The sequence below is a fragment of the Octopus bimaculoides genome, chromosome 14 (genome assembly GCF_001194135.2).
Source record: "Octopus bimaculoides isolate UCB-OBI-ISO-001 chromosome 14, ASM119413v2, whole genome shotgun sequence".
NCBI lineage: Eukaryota > Metazoa > Mollusca > Cephalopoda > Octopoda > Octopodidae > Octopus > Octopus bimaculoides.
In genome coordinates this window covers 31,492,254-31,510,606 of record NC_068994.1, presented here as the reverse complement: position 1 = coordinate 31,510,606, position 18,353 = coordinate 31,492,254, and the positions used below count along the sequence as shown (strand labels likewise).

At 37.4% G+C, this 18,353-nt stretch overlaps 1 protein-coding gene across 2 annotated transcripts in view; it reads left to right on the top strand.

Moving 5' to 3' along the window:
• Positions 1-66: 66 nt before the first annotated feature.
• LOC106874071 (uncharacterized) overlaps positions 67-18,353 on the top strand; it is a 20,068-nt gene continuing 1,781 nt past the window's right edge. Inside the window, exons 1-4 of one of the 2 annotated variants that reach the window (XM_014921657.2) lie at positions 67-86; positions 11,502-11,651; positions 14,472-14,553; positions 17,571-17,755. In XM_014921657.2, coding sequence (XP_014777143.1) covers positions 11,520-11,651; positions 14,472-14,553; positions 17,571-17,755 — 399 coding nt within the window. In that variant the 5' untranslated portion in view covers positions 67-86; positions 11,502-11,519. Of the gene's footprint in view, positions 87-845; positions 954-11,501; positions 11,652-14,471; positions 14,554-17,570; positions 17,756-18,353 lie in introns of those variants that run through there. The other variant, XM_014921656.2, reaches the window with a different exon arrangement.

The window sequence follows — 18,353 nt, the reverse complement described above, 5'->3', positions numbered from 1 at the left end:
CCCAGCACCACCACCGCGTTTATAATTTTAAAATATTGGAAAGCCTAAGAAGGTCACTGCTGGGATTTATCCAGTGATTTAAAAAGGTATGTAAAAGATAATTTATTCTAATAGCATACATTTCTGTTAGTAAATGTTTTTCCTTACACACACGCAAACAGACTCGTTTGGTGCTTAAATCCCAGCGATGGACCACCCTTGGGCTAAACAGAACTTTTGTGTTACTTTTGCATCATCATTCCATAAAATATGTTTATGGGGAGAAAAATATTGAAGAACATCAATACACGTCACTGTGACAAAGAAACGACGAAATTACCGGGTGGTCGTGGGATGTGATACAAACAACAGCTAAATGTTCCTTAAATCACAGACCTTTTCGTCAGAAAATATTTTCAATTTTTTTTTTTTTTTTGACCGAAAAGATTTCTCCAGTCGTTTCTAAGTGCGTAGTGCCAAAGAAAGTCGGTCAAAACCAGTCCAGAGGGGGTGTAGGGAAAGGGATGTGTGAAAAAAATTATAAATTTTCAGAAATTTTTTTTTTCGTCATAAAAAGCTTCTCCATTGTATCGAAAAACGTGGTGAAAATAAATAAACGGAGAAAATTCAACTTGGGTCGTCCTGATTCGAAACTCAGTCAATGTCTTGATGAAAGCATCGGGATGTTTACGGCTGGAAAACCTTTGATCCACAGGTCGGCTAGTCAACGCCTGCAGTCAAATATCACCCAACTATGAATGAATGAATGAACGGGAAAAAGTAAGAAAGCGACAGAAGAGATTAGGACAGAGAGGGAAAGAAAAGAGAGAGACAACACATGCAATCAAAATCTCGTATAGAATGACCTCTAACGAGATCCTATCATCTCTCGTGAATCAGCGAGAGAAAGCAACGTGAACGAGATTAGGTCATCTCTAAGAACAACAACAGTCAACAGAACTCCTAACAATATGGTGAGTATCTCCTGTAATATCTTACACCTTTTGTTGTTGTTCTTATTGTTGAGAGCCATGTTGGCCCCTATTTAGTATACCAAAGACTGCACATTCCAGCCATGATGTTTTATTCAAGCATTATATTCGAAACAACATCATTCAGTTTGTCCTTCCTTCGTAAGGTGAAATTTGAGGGAGATTTGGCTGCTATTTGTAACAGCAGACCCTGCACTTATGTGGAGCCCTTTTTTGATGATGAAATAAGCTGCTATAAATAAATACACTGTGATCTATCTTTATGTAAGCCAGCTTACAATCTTCATTAATATTAAATGAAAGTGTCCCATATTAAGAGGAAAAAATGAATGAAGCAGATGGCATCGCTGTATTTTACAATTATAACCGCTTTTAATATACCTGTATATATATATGTATATATAATGTCCTCTGTTGATTGCCATATGGTCCAGAAGTTTGTATTTACCGAAAATCAACAACAATATGTATATATAAAGACATGCCCCTGAGTGGGTGTCAGTAAATGTAAATTAGAAAATATTATGTAACTACATACGTTGTAGTCTACGTTAAATGTAGTATTATGATTAGCGACAGACGCAAAATTCTGAATATCATCAGTCTAATTATCTCAAAAATTTTATATATATATATATATATATATATAATGGTTTCGGTTATAATACCGATTGTTATCTGTCGCTTAATTGTACACAGAGGTATCATCTCATTTCCGGTTCCCCTACCCAAACATTGAAAGTTTTATGACCAGTTACGAAAGTTTCTTATTCTTATTTCTAACTGTCGACCTCTGTGCTTCTATATCTACACACACACATACATATGTATGTATATATATATATATATATATATATATAGCGTCCACTCGCGCGCACATACTGGGAGAGGTCTTTATATACGAACATAATTCTGTTCGGGAGGCCTGTTCCTTACTTGAGTAATTGAAATGGATATAAATAGAGGTAATCCGTTTCAAGCCAAACTCCACATAAACACATGAAATGTATTTTTTTACTCAGATACATAAATATATACTTGCGTGTATATATGTGTGCACGCGCGCGCTTTTTATCCTTTGTCTTTCTTCTGTCGATCCAAATATGAGCTATATCGTTATTTCATATATAGAACATGAAAAATTGCAAGCTGCATGATATCCGTACATGAACGTTGACTGGCCGTTTGTGCACGTTCTACCAGCACTTATATGCATGCGTAGTCTGCTTGTAGTTTGCTGATCAGATTTCAGCTCGTTATGCGAGCTTAATCTCCTTCAGAAAATCCGTTCGCTGCTCAGTTTGTTCGTTTAGAGAACTGTTTGTATATGAGTACTTAAAACTCTGTGTGTGTATATATATATAGGAGTGGCTGTGTGGTAAGTAGCTTGCTTACCAACCACATAGTCCCGGGTTCAGTCCCACTGCGTGGCATCTTGGGCAAGTGTCTTCTACTATAGCCTCGGGCCGACCAAAGCCTTGTGAGTGGATTTGGTAGACAGAAACTGAAAGAAGCCTGTCGTATATATGTATATATATATGTATGTGTGTATGTGTTTGTATGTCTTGACAACCGATGCTGGTGTGTTCATGTCCCCGTAACTTAGCGGTTCGGCAAAATAGACCGATAGAATAAGTACTAGGCTTCCAAAGAATAAGTCCTGGGGTCGATTTGCTCGACTAAAGGCGGTGCTCCAGCATGGCCACAGTCAAAAGACTGAAACAAGTAAAAGAGATATATGTGTGTGTGTGTGTGTATTGTCAAACTGCTAGCATCCCTGTAGCCTCCTCAACTTGTGCACCCCTTCCCTACAAACCTTACAGATATTTGCTACCCACCCCTCTTCCCCTTCCCTATCGATTCCCCACACACTCTTGCAACACCCCTCCCTCCTCTACTGCTTCTGCTACCTGAGGTGTCACCTGGACACCTCACCACTGCTGTCTACCTCCTTGGGGACCTCTAATTCATTCTCACTCTCTCTTACTTAATGTGAGTAGCCATGTAGCTTCTCTACAAGGAGCTACTCTATTCCAACCTCTTTCCTGTTACCCTAGCCTCCATCTGATATAGAGGCAACATCTTCCCTTTCTTGGTTTGTTGACTTGCGAGCTACATGGTAACCTCGATAGTGCTGATGACATGAAAAACCTCCCAGTATCCACTGTAAAGTTGTTACCTTTTGAAAGGGTATTGAGCTGTAGAAACCATACCAAAGCAGACACACTCATTGGATCTTTGTCATTCATCCTACCCATGCCAGCATGGGTAGAATGAATGTTAACTGATTATATATATATAATAATGGCCAGTTAGCTCAGCTGTTTATGTGTGTCATGCTAACAACATAATAACGTGAATGTTGTGGGTTCAAGTACCATACTGGCCAATAGTTTCATTATAGGCGCAGACATGACTGTGTGGTAAGAAGCTTGCTTCTCAACCACATGGTTCTGGGTTCAGTCCCACTGTGTGGTATCTTGGGCAGGTGCCTTCTTCTATAGCCTTGGGCCGACCAAAACCTTGTGAGTGGATTTGGTTGATGGAAACTGAAAAAAGCCTGTCGTGTATGTATATATTTGTGTGTGTCTGTGTTTATTCCACTCCACACCAATGTTGGTGTGTTTATATCTCTGTAACTTAGTGGTTTGGCAAAGAGACTGATAGAACAAGTACAAGGCTGACAAAGAATAAGTCCTGGGGTCAATTTCGTTGACTAGAAGATGTTGCTCCAGCATGGCCACAGTCAAAGAATAAAAGTATATATATATATATATTTATTTATTTTCTACTTTCTATTATATATCCTCTGTTAGATCCTTTAATGCAGTAGTATCTCCCCTTGCACAATGTTAACCCCACGTGCTTTTGTAATTTTTGTTTTTTTGTGTGTGCTGTAACTCATCCTTCAATAGTGTCTTCCATGTCTTAGGCCTTTGTGACCAATAAAAGAAATCATCATTATTATTATTGTTGTTGTTGCTTATATACAGAGTAATTTAGTAAACTGAAAGTATCATTTCAGTTGTCCATTCGGGTGATTGAAATGAGGAAGGTTGAATTTGACCTCAAAAAATGTATAAAAATATAAACAAACAACTGCAGATAATTATTGAGCAATATAGTCCCGAAAATAAGATGGATTTTTTTATGAGCAATAGCTCATAACCTTCATCATTATTGAAGCTTTTAATATCAGGAGTGAAATTGACTGGCAGTCAAATTACCGGTGTCAAAATACCAGGAGTCAAATTACCGGCTATCGTTTACTCAATTGGCACATTGATCGGTTGAGAAAAATTGAGGAACCTAGAAAACTGATGTCTGATAAACAAATTTTTTAGGAACAGTTCCTATTTGCCACATTTGGGTTGTTCTGTCATTTTATCATCATCATCATCGTCGTTTAACGTCCGCTTTCCATGCTAGCATGGGTTGGACGATTTGATTGAGGACTGGTGAACCAGGTGGCTACACCAGGCTCCAATCTGATTTTCAGAGTTTCTACAGCTGGATGCCCTTCCTAACGCCAATCACTCAGAGAGTGTATTGGGTGCTTTTACGTGTCACCCGCACGAAGGCCAGTTAGGTGGTACTGGCAATGGCCACGCTCAAAATGGTGTATTTTATGTGCCACCCGCACAAGAGCCAGTCCAAGGGCACTGGCAACGATCTCGCTTGAAAGTCCTTACACATTTTATCTATCAAAATATTTCTGCCATACTTAAAAATTTCTCCAGTAATAGTATCCTCTCCTTGAGCTTTTCCATTTGTTATTTTATAGCCTCTTTTACTTCATCCAAACATGGATCTAATGCAAAAGAGTCAATTACCGGTCTTTGGGGGATATTATTGATTGAGTTCATCTCTACATTTGTATCTTACTAAATACATCTTTAAAATGTTCTGCCCAATGTTTTTATGGTCTGTGAAAAGAACAGGAGAGTACCCTTTATTTGGAGCAAATACCCCCTTCAAATTTTAATAGGGACCTTTCATCTCATGTTAGTCAGCTGATTCTTGCACTCCAAGAGTGTAATGGATGCTTTTACGTGCCAGTTGTGTGACACCAGTATCTGCCACAACTACAATTTCATTTGGTTTGATGGGTCTTCTACTCAAGCACAGCATATTGCTGAAGGTCTTGGTCATTTGTCATTGCCTCCATGAGGCCCAACACTCAAAAGGTGCTTTTTATGTGCCGGTGGCACGGTTACCAATAACATGACTCTGGCATCAGCCACAACTATGATTTCACTTGGCTTGACAGGTCTTCTCAAGCTCAGCATATTGCCAAAGATCTTGGTCACGAGTCATTGCCTACCATGAGGCCCAGTGTTTGAAGATCATGCTTCACCACCTCATCTCATGTCCTCCTGGGTCAACCTCTTCCGCAGGTTCCATATACACGCACACACATATACATTTATATTTATGCACACAAGCTTTTTGTTATTCTTTGACAAAAATAATGGCAGGTCTTTGAATTTTTTGTTTTGAGCATTAAAGTTTCAGAATGTTGCAGGTGGAAGAAAGATAAACAAAGCATGTTTTTTTTAAAGAGATTTTCTGTTTTTATTTTTTGTCCAAAACATTTTTCAAAACTCCATATTTGATGCTGTGTTTGTAACTATGATGATAAAAAGTTACATACACAGGCCATTTCAGTGGCATCAAAAAGACAAACAGATGCATTTGAAATCCCCTAAATTCAATCCTAATTTGAGGGTCATGTTTTCTTAGTTCCCGATATGCTTTGCATGTCTACTATGGTACTAGCTCCCTAAACGCCCATTATCTACAATAGGTATTTACTTATCCCCCTAATACCTAGTATATTCATCTAGCTCCCTAATTGTCGTTGTCAAGAAAAGGTGTTTATTTAGCTCTCGAAGCACAATGGGCTAAAATGCAGCAGTAAATCCTTAGCGTTAGTTAGTTTCTGATTTAAAAGAAAAGTTGAAAAGAAATTGTTTCTTTATGTTTGCATATTTGTAATCAGCATATTGAAAAGCATATATAAAAAATGTTCTCTTCACTTCTCTGCACCTGTCTATATTGATGCTGTAGGTGCGGGTGTGGTTGTTAAGAAGCTTGATTCCCTGCCTGGTGGTGTTGTGTTCAACTCCACTGCAGAGCAGCTTGGGCAAGTATCTTCTTCTATAGCCTCCGGTTGACCAAAGCTTGTGAGTAGATTTGACAGATGGAAATTGAAAGAAGCCGCACACCTTCAAAATAGTCACCTTGTGCAGCAATACACCAGTCTCAGTCTTCCTGTCACTTTTGGAATTCATCCTGGAAGTCATTTTTCATAAGTGAGCCAAGGACCCTCTGTGATTCTCTCTGGATCACAACAATGGTGTTAAAATGGTATCCTTTGAGCTGCATTTTCATCTTGGGGTAAAGATGGAAGTCTGCAGGTGCTAAATCCGGTGAATAGGGCGGATGCAGAAGTGATACCATGTTGTTTTTGGTGAGAAACTCCTGAGTAAAGAGAGCTTGGTGAAAGATCCAATTCCTTGCGCTCCACAGATCCAGTTGCTTTTGTTGAATGTCCTCCCTCAAATGCTTCAAAATGTCGCAATAGAACTCTTGATTGACAGTCTGGCCATGGGGTCAAATTCTTAATGCACAATACTGCGTTTCCAGATTACTCCTCATCTTCCAGGAATGTTCTTCCACTTATGAAGCATCTATGCCACACAAAACATTGCATACATAACACTGCATGCCTTGTCACCATAAGCTTGTTGACGCATGCTCAATGTCTCTGTAGCAGACTTCCCCGTTAGCTTTTTGTTCCTGTCCATGACAAAATCGCTGACTACAGCATACATGTAATCACAAAAACACAAATTTAACAACTTGTGCAATAAACACAGTGATGTCACTCTGCACATGCATCAGTGTGCTGCCAGCCATCTGTTGGCGTTTTACAGAACTAGTTCAGGAAATTTTGATACCACCTCGTAGTGTAGATGCAACATCTGAAGTATCCTACAGCAACAACTTGGAACTATTATAAAACTTTGAAATGGGACACCCAAAAGCCAAAAGTTGTAGAGAGATGAGAAGGCATTTACCAGCAATGGTAGATGAGGAATAACTGGTTTGATTGAGTGATTGTTACTATTATCGTGTGATTGATGATGCTATTCTTGGTGTTGCTATGTGTTTATGATTCCGTTGCAGCATTGCTGTTATTCTGCTGGTGTTGCTATTGTGATGTTTTTGCTATATTGTTGATGTTGCTATTGTGACATTGTCATTGCTACTATATTGTTGTTGTTGCAATTATGCTATTACTAGTGAAATGTTGATGCTGTGATGTTGTTGCATTGTTATTACTAATGTTGATGTTATTGTCGCAGAGTTGTTGCCACTGTAATGTGCTATTGAGACGTTGTTACAACTGTAATGATGACATTGCTATTACTGCAATGTCTATGTTACCGTTGTGACATTGTTGTTACTGCTATCTTGTTGCTATTGTGATGTTACTACTACTGTAACTATTTATAATGGATGGATAGGTGTCCTCACCTTGTTTGTTGTTATCACAACGTTTCGGCTGATGTACTCTCCAGCCTTCTTCAGGTATTCTGGTGGAACTTCGAACCCAACCCTTTATTTGATTAATGGGGTACACTGTTCTCATTCGTAAGATATGTTGCTGATGTTATTTTTCTGTTGATATTATTTATCCACTAGTGGATAAGAGCACGGACTACTAACCCTTGGATTCTAAGTTCAATCCCAGGCAGAGATTTGAAAAATAATATCAACAGAAAAATAACAACAGCAACACACCTTATGAATGAGAAGTGTACCCCATTAGTCAAATAAAGGGTTGGGTTCGAAATTCCACCAGAACACCTGATGAAAGCTGGAGAGTATATGAGCCGAAATGTTGTGATAGCAACAAACAAGATGAGGACAACTATCTGTCCATTATAGATAATGTACATAATTCCTCATCTCAAAAATATAGAATAGTGCTACTGTAATGTTTATGCTGCCATTACAACATTGATGCTGTTATTGTGACATTATTGTTGCTATTACGAGGAGGTGCTGAAAAGTTAATTGTGATTTTATTCCCCTCTCAGATTCACACACTTATTGCAGCAGTCCTTTAGTTTTTCTAAGCCCTGTGAAAGAACTTTGAAGGTTGGACCTCCAACCAGGCATTTCGTGATATCCTCAAAGCCAGGAACTTTTCAGCATCCTCTGATATATTGTTGCTGTTGTGATATTATTACTAGGGTTACATTGATGTTAGTATTGTGATGTTGCTAGTTAAATGTCACTGTTGCTTTTGTGGCATTACTGTTAATGTCGTAACATTGATGGCTTCTGTATCATAAAAATAGTGCAGTATGTTCTAATGACTGTTAATGTTTGGGTAATAACATCTTTCCCTAACTTCGTTATTGGAGTACAAAGTAATTAATGTTTGTTTCATGATGAGACATGTTATTTCAAGACTGGTGTGCACACGTTGTTGAGGAATGTAGTCGTTGCTATAGTAACATTGTTGGTCTTACTGCAGTTGTAACCATCATTTGTTATTGTTTAACTCCATTTCAGCACTTAACTTATTTTAGCAGATTTTATGATTAGTTGCATTCCAGCCATGACCACAACGTCTTAGTCTCTTGGTCTAAATTATCTGTGGTGACCTTCCCTATTAAAATAAGTGAGAATGACCACATACTCCCCCACCTCATTAGCTTGTATAAGTGTGATTTATTAACGTGAATGTAGATATGTGTGATAGTTAGGAAAGGGTAAAAGTAGGAAGATGGGAGGTTTATGCTTTTGCTAACATTTGCTGAGTAAGTGAAATGGTTTCAACATCTAACAGAAACTGGACTTTTGATATTATCGTAAGATTACATTCTCATTTAAGTTACAAGTCTCAGAGTAAGTGGGGACAAAATTGTGAAATGTTGTTGTGATGTTCATGCCCTTCTCTAAGATATTCTTTTACACATTTCAGTCATTTGACTGTAGCCATGCTGGAGCACTGCCTCAAAAGGTTTTAGTTGAAGAAATTGACCCCAGGACTTATTTTTTGTAAGCCCAGTACAAAATCTCTAATGCTGAACCACTAAGTTACAGGGACGTAAACACGCCAGCATCGGTTATCAATGGTGGAGGGAACAGACAGACATAAAGACACATATAAATATACATACATACATACATACATACATATATATGACAGGTTTCTTTCAGTTTCCATCTACCAAATCCATTGACAAGGCTGTGGTTAGCCCAAGGTTATAGTAGAAGACACTTGCCCGAAGTGCCACACAGTGGGACTAAACCTGAACCATGTAGTTTGGCAGCAAGCTTCTTAGCACACAGTCATGCCTGTAGTATGAAAGATATATCTATCACAAGGAATAAAAATCAATGAGTTTGCCTCTATTTAATAACATACGGTAGTTATTACCGTTGGGATAGTTAGCACAGGAAAATGCAGGACTGGATGTTTTTCTGTATCTGATTGATTTAGCTCCACTAATGTTATGTGTTCATATTTCAGAAGGGTTAGCTTTGACTCTCTGTTATATTCCTGAGTTAACCCTTCAGCATTTAAACCAGCCATATTCAGTCCAAATATTCTACCTGTTTTATGTTCAGACTGGCCAAATCTGACCTCTTACACTTATCCCACAATATTATTCGAAAAATAAACAGTCACATCATTGAAATCTTGAAACTTCAAGATAATGCATGATTAATACAAAATGATGTGAATAAATAAGCATTGCATATGACAGAATAATCTGAATGCTAAAGGGTTAATTCAGTTATCCATAAACTGACTGATGCCAAAATAATTGGTCTTGAATTAAACCAAGGCTCAGTTACATCCTCAAGGATCAAGGGAGGTCTGTGTTACATAGGTGGCTATAACCAGTCACTTATGAAGCATATGTGCAATGTCTAGAAGTACCCAATAAGAACTGGAGCTATTTCAAAAGTTGAAGAATACTCCAGAATGACCTGTTATCAGTGTTAATTTGTAAGAATATCATTGGTGATGTTCACAGTCGCAAAATTGAATGATGTCAGCATTGCTTATGTAGATCCGTAGCAGTAATGAAGTACAACTAAATGAATGCTTAGGTCAACAAATTCTTAGATTTAAAATTCAGGTCATGCAACTATAAGATGTCCTGTATAATTATTGTTACTGTAAGCACCAGGTCTGAAATTTTAGGGGAAGGATCTAGTCGCTCACATCAAGCCCCAGTGCTCAACTGGTACTTAATTTATCAACTCTGAAAGATTGGAAAGCAAAGTTGACTTCAGCAGAATTTGAGCTCAGAATGCAAAAACAGGCAAAAATAATGCTGCTCATTTTGTCCAGTGTGCTAATGATTCTGCCAGCTCATTGCAATACACATATTTTTATGCATGTAAAACTACAATTTTGTGATTTCTACTATGCTGACTTGATAGCCAATGCACTTTTATGGCCTACATGAGTTCAAAGTTTTGTTTGAGATATGTGAAATTTTTCAATGTATTTTATAAAGCAGTTGTAATAGATCTGACTGTTTTTTAAAATAAATTTCTTACTAAAGAAAGTTCAGTAGTCAGTCTGTACAAAATTCATGTGTAATTTCTTTTCCTTTGACCAAATGTGTGACATTGAATACATTAGAAGTGAAATTATTAAGGCAACCTCACTAATGCTGGATGCCATGAAAAATGTACTCATTGAAGTGGTTGGCATAGGAAGGGCATCCAGCTTCAGAAACTATGCCAAAATTACGACATTAGAGTAAGACATGGTCCTCCAGCCAGTTGAACCATCCATCCTATGCCAGCATGGAAAGCAGATAGGAAATGATGATGATATTTTAGGCAACTAACTTTCCTCATCAGCAAGAAACCCATTCTACTCCTGCCCTTTTCTCTCATACTTTATACCTATCTACTCTTTATTCTCCTTGCATAAAAGTGCTCCACACAGGGTTCATAGTTTTGCATGCTGCGTGACAATCTCACCAATGGTGATGGCACAAAAGGAAGCATCCAGTACACACTGTAAAGTGGTTAGTATTAGAAATGGCGTCTATCCATAGAAATTATGCCAAACAGACACTCGAGCATGATGCACTCCTTAGACCCATGGGAACCTGTCAAACTATCTACCCCATGCCAACATGGAACAGGGATGTTAACTGGTGATGATGATACAATCGCATGAATTTAGGGAAGGGTACAGACAATTAATCAGCCCCAGTACTTGACCAGTATTCTGTTTTATCAACCCCAAGATGGATGAACAAAATTGACAATGGTAGGATTTGAACAAAAAAAAAACTAAGTAAATACCCCTAGGAATTTTATCTGTTGCTCTAATGATTCTGCCAATCGACTGTCCTCGTTTAAATATATGATATTTAGGTAAATCTACAGCCCCCACATACACACACATTGTTTTGTTTATCGTTGATTAACATCTAAGTTTCAGACTATCTCTGCTTTTTTTTTTCTACCCTGTAGGCCAGCTACAAGAAGACAATGGCTGGAGGTCCTCGTAAGAAACCTGGTCCAAAGCTGGAACTGACTGAGGAACAGAAACAGGAAATCAAGGAAGCATTTGACTTGTTTGATGCTGATGGTTCTGGAAGTATTGATGCCAAGGAGCTGAAGGTAGAGTAAACAACATACATTTCTCTCGACTCAAGAATAGGGAGTACTTTTGATAAGTTGTTTAAATTCAAACCAATTGTAATCCAGCAAGTCCATAATCAAAGGTGTTCTGATTATGAGCATCCCACCTTTTTAAGAAGTATCTTGAATGTGACATCACCCAATGTGACTTTTCATTTTTTTTCTCTTTTAGACTGCAGGATATAATTCAAGGGAGATTTAGCTACTATTTCTAGCAGATCAAATAGCCTCATAGCAGTTTCTGATGTCAGCTCATCTTTTACTGAGTAGCTGTATAGTTCTTTTCTTTTTCTTTAGCAAATGGAAGAGAATATTCTTGCTAAGGAGCTAAAGCTGGAATGTATACAACTTATTTGAGAGATCGTATTGTTATTAAGGACCCGAATGACTCTGTGCTGGACTGTCGGTGGTATTACTGCTACTCTGACCTGTGTGTGAAAGAGTATTTATACTACAGAGTTAAGGTCGTATGAGATGTATTGGTAGTCATTTTGGCATCACTGATTGAGCATTGACTTATCTGACATCAGACATTTTAATATTTCTCTCATTCTTAAGGTGGTGAGCTGACAGAATCGCTAACATGCCAGGCAAAATACTTAGTGGCATTTCATCTGTCTCTAAGTTCTGAGTTCAAATCCTGCTGAGGTTGACTTTAACTTTCTTCTTTTCAGAGCTGATAAAATAAGTACCAATTGAACACTGGAGTTGATGTTATCAGCTTACCCACCTCACCTGATCTTGCTGGCCTTGTGCCAAAATTTAAAAGCAATATTTCTCTCACTCCCCCCATTGTCTTCTCTATGTGTGTGAACTTATTTCTTTTTATGAGGATTAGGAAAGTGTTTATATCAGTTATGCTCAGTTAACAAATTGTAATGTCTCTCTTTCTCCCTTACTCATTCTATCTCTATGTGTATATTTCTGCTTGTGTATGCATGTGTCTGTTCCTCTCTTGTGCCAGAAAGAACTGTGGCCATGAAATACTTCAAAGCGACAAGGTCAGGTCCTGTCAAATTGGCATATTTCCTTTTCAAAATTTAGTCTCAAGAGCAGAGATGCTGTTCATAGCCTTTCAAGATCCTCAAAGAGGGAATGGAGACATTCCAAAAGGTTAATATGGTTAATACTCAGTTTGAATTACTGAAGTAGTTGGCAGTGAATGTTTTAGTGAGATCTTGTTTATTTCTTATTTATTTACATTGTTTTGAATTAATCAGGCACTGTCTTGTATCCTCAATATTGCAAAGATGTGATTGTATACTTTTAGAATGATATTGTAGGGTTGATGTGAGAGGTTGGATCTGGTCATGTAGAATATTTGAGCTGGATATGGCCAATTTAAATGTTGAAGGGTTAACCCATTAGTATTCAGATTTCTCTGTCAAATGTTTGTATATTCACATTGTTTAGAATTATTCATACATTATTTGATAGCTTCAAAATTTTGATAATGTGGTTATATATTTTTAGAATGACATTATAGGGTAGGTGTAAGAGGCTAGATCTGGCTGGTTTGAGTATTAATCAGGTAGAATATTTGGGCCAGATATGGCCGGTTTAAATGCTAAAGGTTTGATGTCTACTTTTCCATGCTTGCATGGGTTAGAGGGGAATTTTCTTGAGGCAGATCTACTGCCAGATGCCCTTGCTATCACCAATCTTCCTGTTTCCAAACGAGTTCATATTATCCCTTAGCTAAATATGTTTTTCATGGAAATGAATGACCTTGCTTGTATGATGATGATAACTCGTTTACAACCCATCACATGATGATGTCTAAACAAAGGAACAAGCAAAGACACACACACAAATATATACAACATGCTATATAAACGATTGTGTAACAGTGTTAGTTGTAATGTGATAGACTGGGTGTGTCCTATGAGCTGAATGTGGTAGTCTGAGCCTGTTGTATTCTGTTAGATACTGTGTAGCAGTTTTTGTAAATTGTGCATTAAGTACAGTATGGTGACTAGGTCATGTGGCTCATTTTACAGGCCATACATATTGTGCCCTTAATTACTATTAACCAAAGGACAGGATAGGTAAATGTGACCGCTGCAGGCATTTATCTTGGACTTTAACCATTCAGCATTTAAACCAGCTTTATCTGGCTCAAATATTCTACATGTTTTGTATTCAAGCCAGCCATATCTGGTCTTTCACACCTACCCTACAATGTCATTCTAAAAATAAATTGTCACTTCATCAAAATCTCTGTGCTACAAGATAATAATTCATGATTAATTCAAAACAATGTGAATAAATAAGCATTTCATTTCACAGTCATCTGTGATTCATAACAGACTACAATTGCTTCTATCTATCCATCCCACTCACTATTCCTCAGAATAGTGTCCTTGGACACTTCATCCATAAGGCTCTATCAGAAGCAACTATCATTATACTTTCTGATTGGATTCCCAAGTGTCACCAACTGGGGCTATGGATATCATCCTTCCATGTCTTTCTTGGTCTGTTTCTAGGTCTCCTGCTAGTTGGCTTTGCTTGAAGAATCTGTTTTGTGATTCCTTCCTATGACATTTTAATTACATGCCCATATTACCAGAGCTGTGACATCTCAATATGGAGAAGAAGCAGCTTGACCTGGAGAGATTCCTTGATCTCCTAGCTGCACCCCTTGTCGAGGAATGTTAATTCCAGAGATCCTTTTGGTCATTACCCAACATTCATAACCATAGGTGAGGATAGGCATGAAAACCTTATTAAAAGTAATTGTTTCAGTGTAGTGGTGATGATGATGATGATGATGATGATGATTATTTTTATCATTAGGTTGCCATGAGGGCTCTTGGTTTTGAACCTAAGAAAGAGGACATCAAATCAATGATAGCTCAAGTGGACAAAAATGGCACTGGTATGTATTTGAACTTACCATATTTTCTATGCGTACCCGACCTTATTTTGGAGTTAATTTCTTCGTTTATATCAGTGATTCTCGACCACTTTTGCCTATGGAACCCCTTTCATTCTTTTATTCGGATGAACTCTCATAACCATTCCATGTTTTAAAAAGATCTTATAGTATTTTTATAATTATATATTATTAGGAATTGCATAAAAAAAAAAATTAAAATATTTTGCATATTGTAGAAGTATAAACAATTTATTGCACATAAACTTTAACAAAATATTGTATAGACCATCCCACAAGGGCCATATGGACCCTGGTTGAGAACCACTGGTTTATATGTTTGTATAGTATCATGTAAGAGGGTGCATGAAAGCTAATATATATTTCTGAGCATGTGTATTCTTTTATGTTTTTTACTTGTTTCAGTCATTTTGACTGTGATCATACTGGAGCACTACCTTTTAGTTGAAGATATCAACCCCTGGACTTCTTCTTTATAAGCCTGGTACTTATTCCATCAGTCTCTTTTGCTGGACCACTAAGGTACGGTGATGTAAACGCACCAACATCAGTTGTCAAACAATGGTGGGGGAAACACTGACGCAAACACACCCATATATATATATATATGACGGGCTTCTTTCAGTTTCTGTCTACCAAATCCATTCACAAGGCTTTGGTTGGCCTGAGGCTATAGTAGGAGACACTTGCCCAAGGTGCCACGCAGTGGGACTTGAACCCAAATCATGTGGTTGGGAAGCAAGCTTCTTACCACACAGCCATGCCTGCACCTACCATATATAGATTAGATTATGAATGTGTATTTTTATTTACAATGATTGATGAATATGTATAAAATGTGTGTGTGTGTACATGTGGTGAAATGTGGTTTTAAATACATTTATATATTTAAATATATATATATATTTATCTATATATAGAATATATTTTGAAATATGTAAGTGCAACACATTTTTAAAGCTATAAAGCTGAGACCATCATTTGGAATTGAGTATGACTTGGTAACATGTCCCATGCTTTTGCTAACTGTTTTAGGTACCTATCCATGCACTCACAAGCAGACATAGACACTTGTGTGATGGTGTACAGTATAGCACTGGCTACTAGATTTACTACACCACTGTAATCACCATTTTATCATTCACATTATCATGCTCATCACCTTCATCATTTTAATGGCCTTCATTATAATTGTCATCACTCTCTTTTAATGTGCATGTTCAATGCTAGCATAGGTTGGACAGTTTGACAGGATCCAATGGATTCAAGGACTGCATTATGCTCCAATGTCTGTTTTGGTAAAGTTGACCTCAACAGAAAAGACATTATATCGAATCCATTACAGTCCACATCATTCCTGCTTTGCTTTGGAACTATACTACTAACCACGTCATCGTTTTAATGTCTACTTTTCCATTTTTGCATCGGTCAGAGAGAATTTAATGAGGCAGACTACCTTGCTGGAAACAAGTATGGTTTGGCCTTTGTCACCAACTCTCAGCTGTTTCCAGTGAATATTTCCTTGTGGCTGAACCTGTTTTCCCTGAAGATTGCAAATAAATATCACTTGCATGATAGTGAAATCGTTTACAATTATCAGATGATGTCAAGACTAGAGGGCAAATGCACATATATACACACAACAGGTTTCTTTCTGTTTCCAACTACCAAAACCACAAAACACAAATATTTCAGAACTGATGTCAGTATCATAATAAGCTATGCTGTAGAATTAAAAATCATCAAATTCAAAGAACATTTAGACATGCTTGTGAAAAGAATGGTGTTGTTGTAGATGTGTCTTGGTTTGTTGTTGTTGTTGGCATTCTGTCGCTTCCAGTTGATCCGATCAACGGACCAGCCTGCTCGTGAAATTAACATGCAAGTGGCTGTGCACTCCACAGACACGTGTACCCTTAACGTAGTTCTCAGGGATATTCAGCGTGACACAATGTGACAAGGCTGACCCATTGAATTACAGGCACAACAGAAACAGGAAGTAAGAGTGAGAGAAAGTTGTGGTTAAAGAGTACAGCAGGGTTCGCCACCATCCCCTGCCGGAGCCTCGTGGAGCTTTAGGTGTTTTCGCTCAATAAACACTCACAACGCCCGGTTTGGGAATCGAAACCGCGATCCTATGACTGCGAGTTCGCTGCCTTAACCACTGGGCCATTGCGCCTCCACTGTGTCTTGGTACTTTGAAATTATTAAACATATAATAGTAAATCCTGGAGTTTACTGAAACAACAAAGTGTTGTACTTTGTATATTTTGTATTTAAACTTCATTATGTAGGTAGCTGGTCTTTGTGATGTTTCAGGTGTTTATAAAGGACTGATATTTCTGTTAAGGTTATATGTAGAGAACTAATGGGTAATGTGGAGTTTTTTTTTATGTTGTGTAGATTATGACTAGTGGTCCGTGTTAAGTTGAATCTAGAGGAAGGCTGGTGTCAGTACTTATGTGTATATAGATGTAAATAAATATTAATGACTTTATTAAAATTGTCTGTGTGGTTAAGAAACTCACTTTGTAACCACATTACTTTGGGTTAAATCCTATGTTACTTACTTGCTTATAGCTGTCCATTAATGTTGATGATGACGTTATCTATTACAGCCCCAGGCTGACCAATGCCTTGTGAGTGAATATCGTAAATGGAAACTAAGTAGAGCCTCTTGTGTGTTTATATGTGTGTGTCTGTATAATGTGTATGTTTGTCTATATTATGTATAATATATGTGTGTTTGTTACACACCACCACTGCTTAACAACTGGTATTGGTCTGTTTATATCAGCAGTTCAGCAAAGGAAACTGAAAAAAGAAATAGATTAAAAAGAAAAAACCTAAGTAATGGGGTTGATTTGTTATTTGTTCTGCCAAAACCCTTCAACATGGTGTGCCAGCTTCTCTGCAATCCAATGACTAAAACAAATAAAAGATGAAAATTTCAATTAAAATATATTCATTTTGTTGTATTTGACCACTGGCTATTGTAGGAACCATTGACTTCAATGACTTTTTAACCATCATGTCTCAGAAGATGAGCGACAAAGACACCAAAGAAGAGATCCTCAAGGCATTCAGACTGTTTGATGATGATGAAACTGGAAAAATCTCATTCAAGAATCTGAAGCGTGTTGCTAAGGAACTTGGAGAGAATCTAACAGATGAAGAACTACAGGTGGGTTTAATAAGAATCAGATTTCTTCATGTGTTGGAATTGATATCTTGCAATGGTATTTTCATTACCTTCCATTTGTCTGAGAGGTCATGTCAATTAATTTAATATCCATCCATCAACTTGTGAATAAAAGAAAATATTTATGGATACAAGAAAAACATAGATCAATAAGTATCTAAATGTCTCCATTCGGTAGTTTTGAGGAGATGAGAGAGTCTTGGGTAATTAACATTCCCAGAATGTTTAAGCATTTGCATGGCTGTGTGGTTGAGAAGCTTGCTTCCCAACCATGTGATCTTGAATGCAGTCTCACTGCATAGAACCTTGGGCGAGTGCTTTCACTTATTGCCCCAGGCAAATTAAAGCATTGTGAATGAATTTGGTAGACAGGAACTGGAAAAAGGTTGTCATCTGTAAAGACTTTCTCTATTCCCGAACATTATACTAATACATCCATTTGTTGTTTACACCACCTGTCTTCGTCTGTTGTGTTTTCGTAAATTCTTCTATATGTATATATATGTTTGTATATTTATCTATATGTATGTATGTATATGTATGTATATATATATATATATATATATATATATATATATAT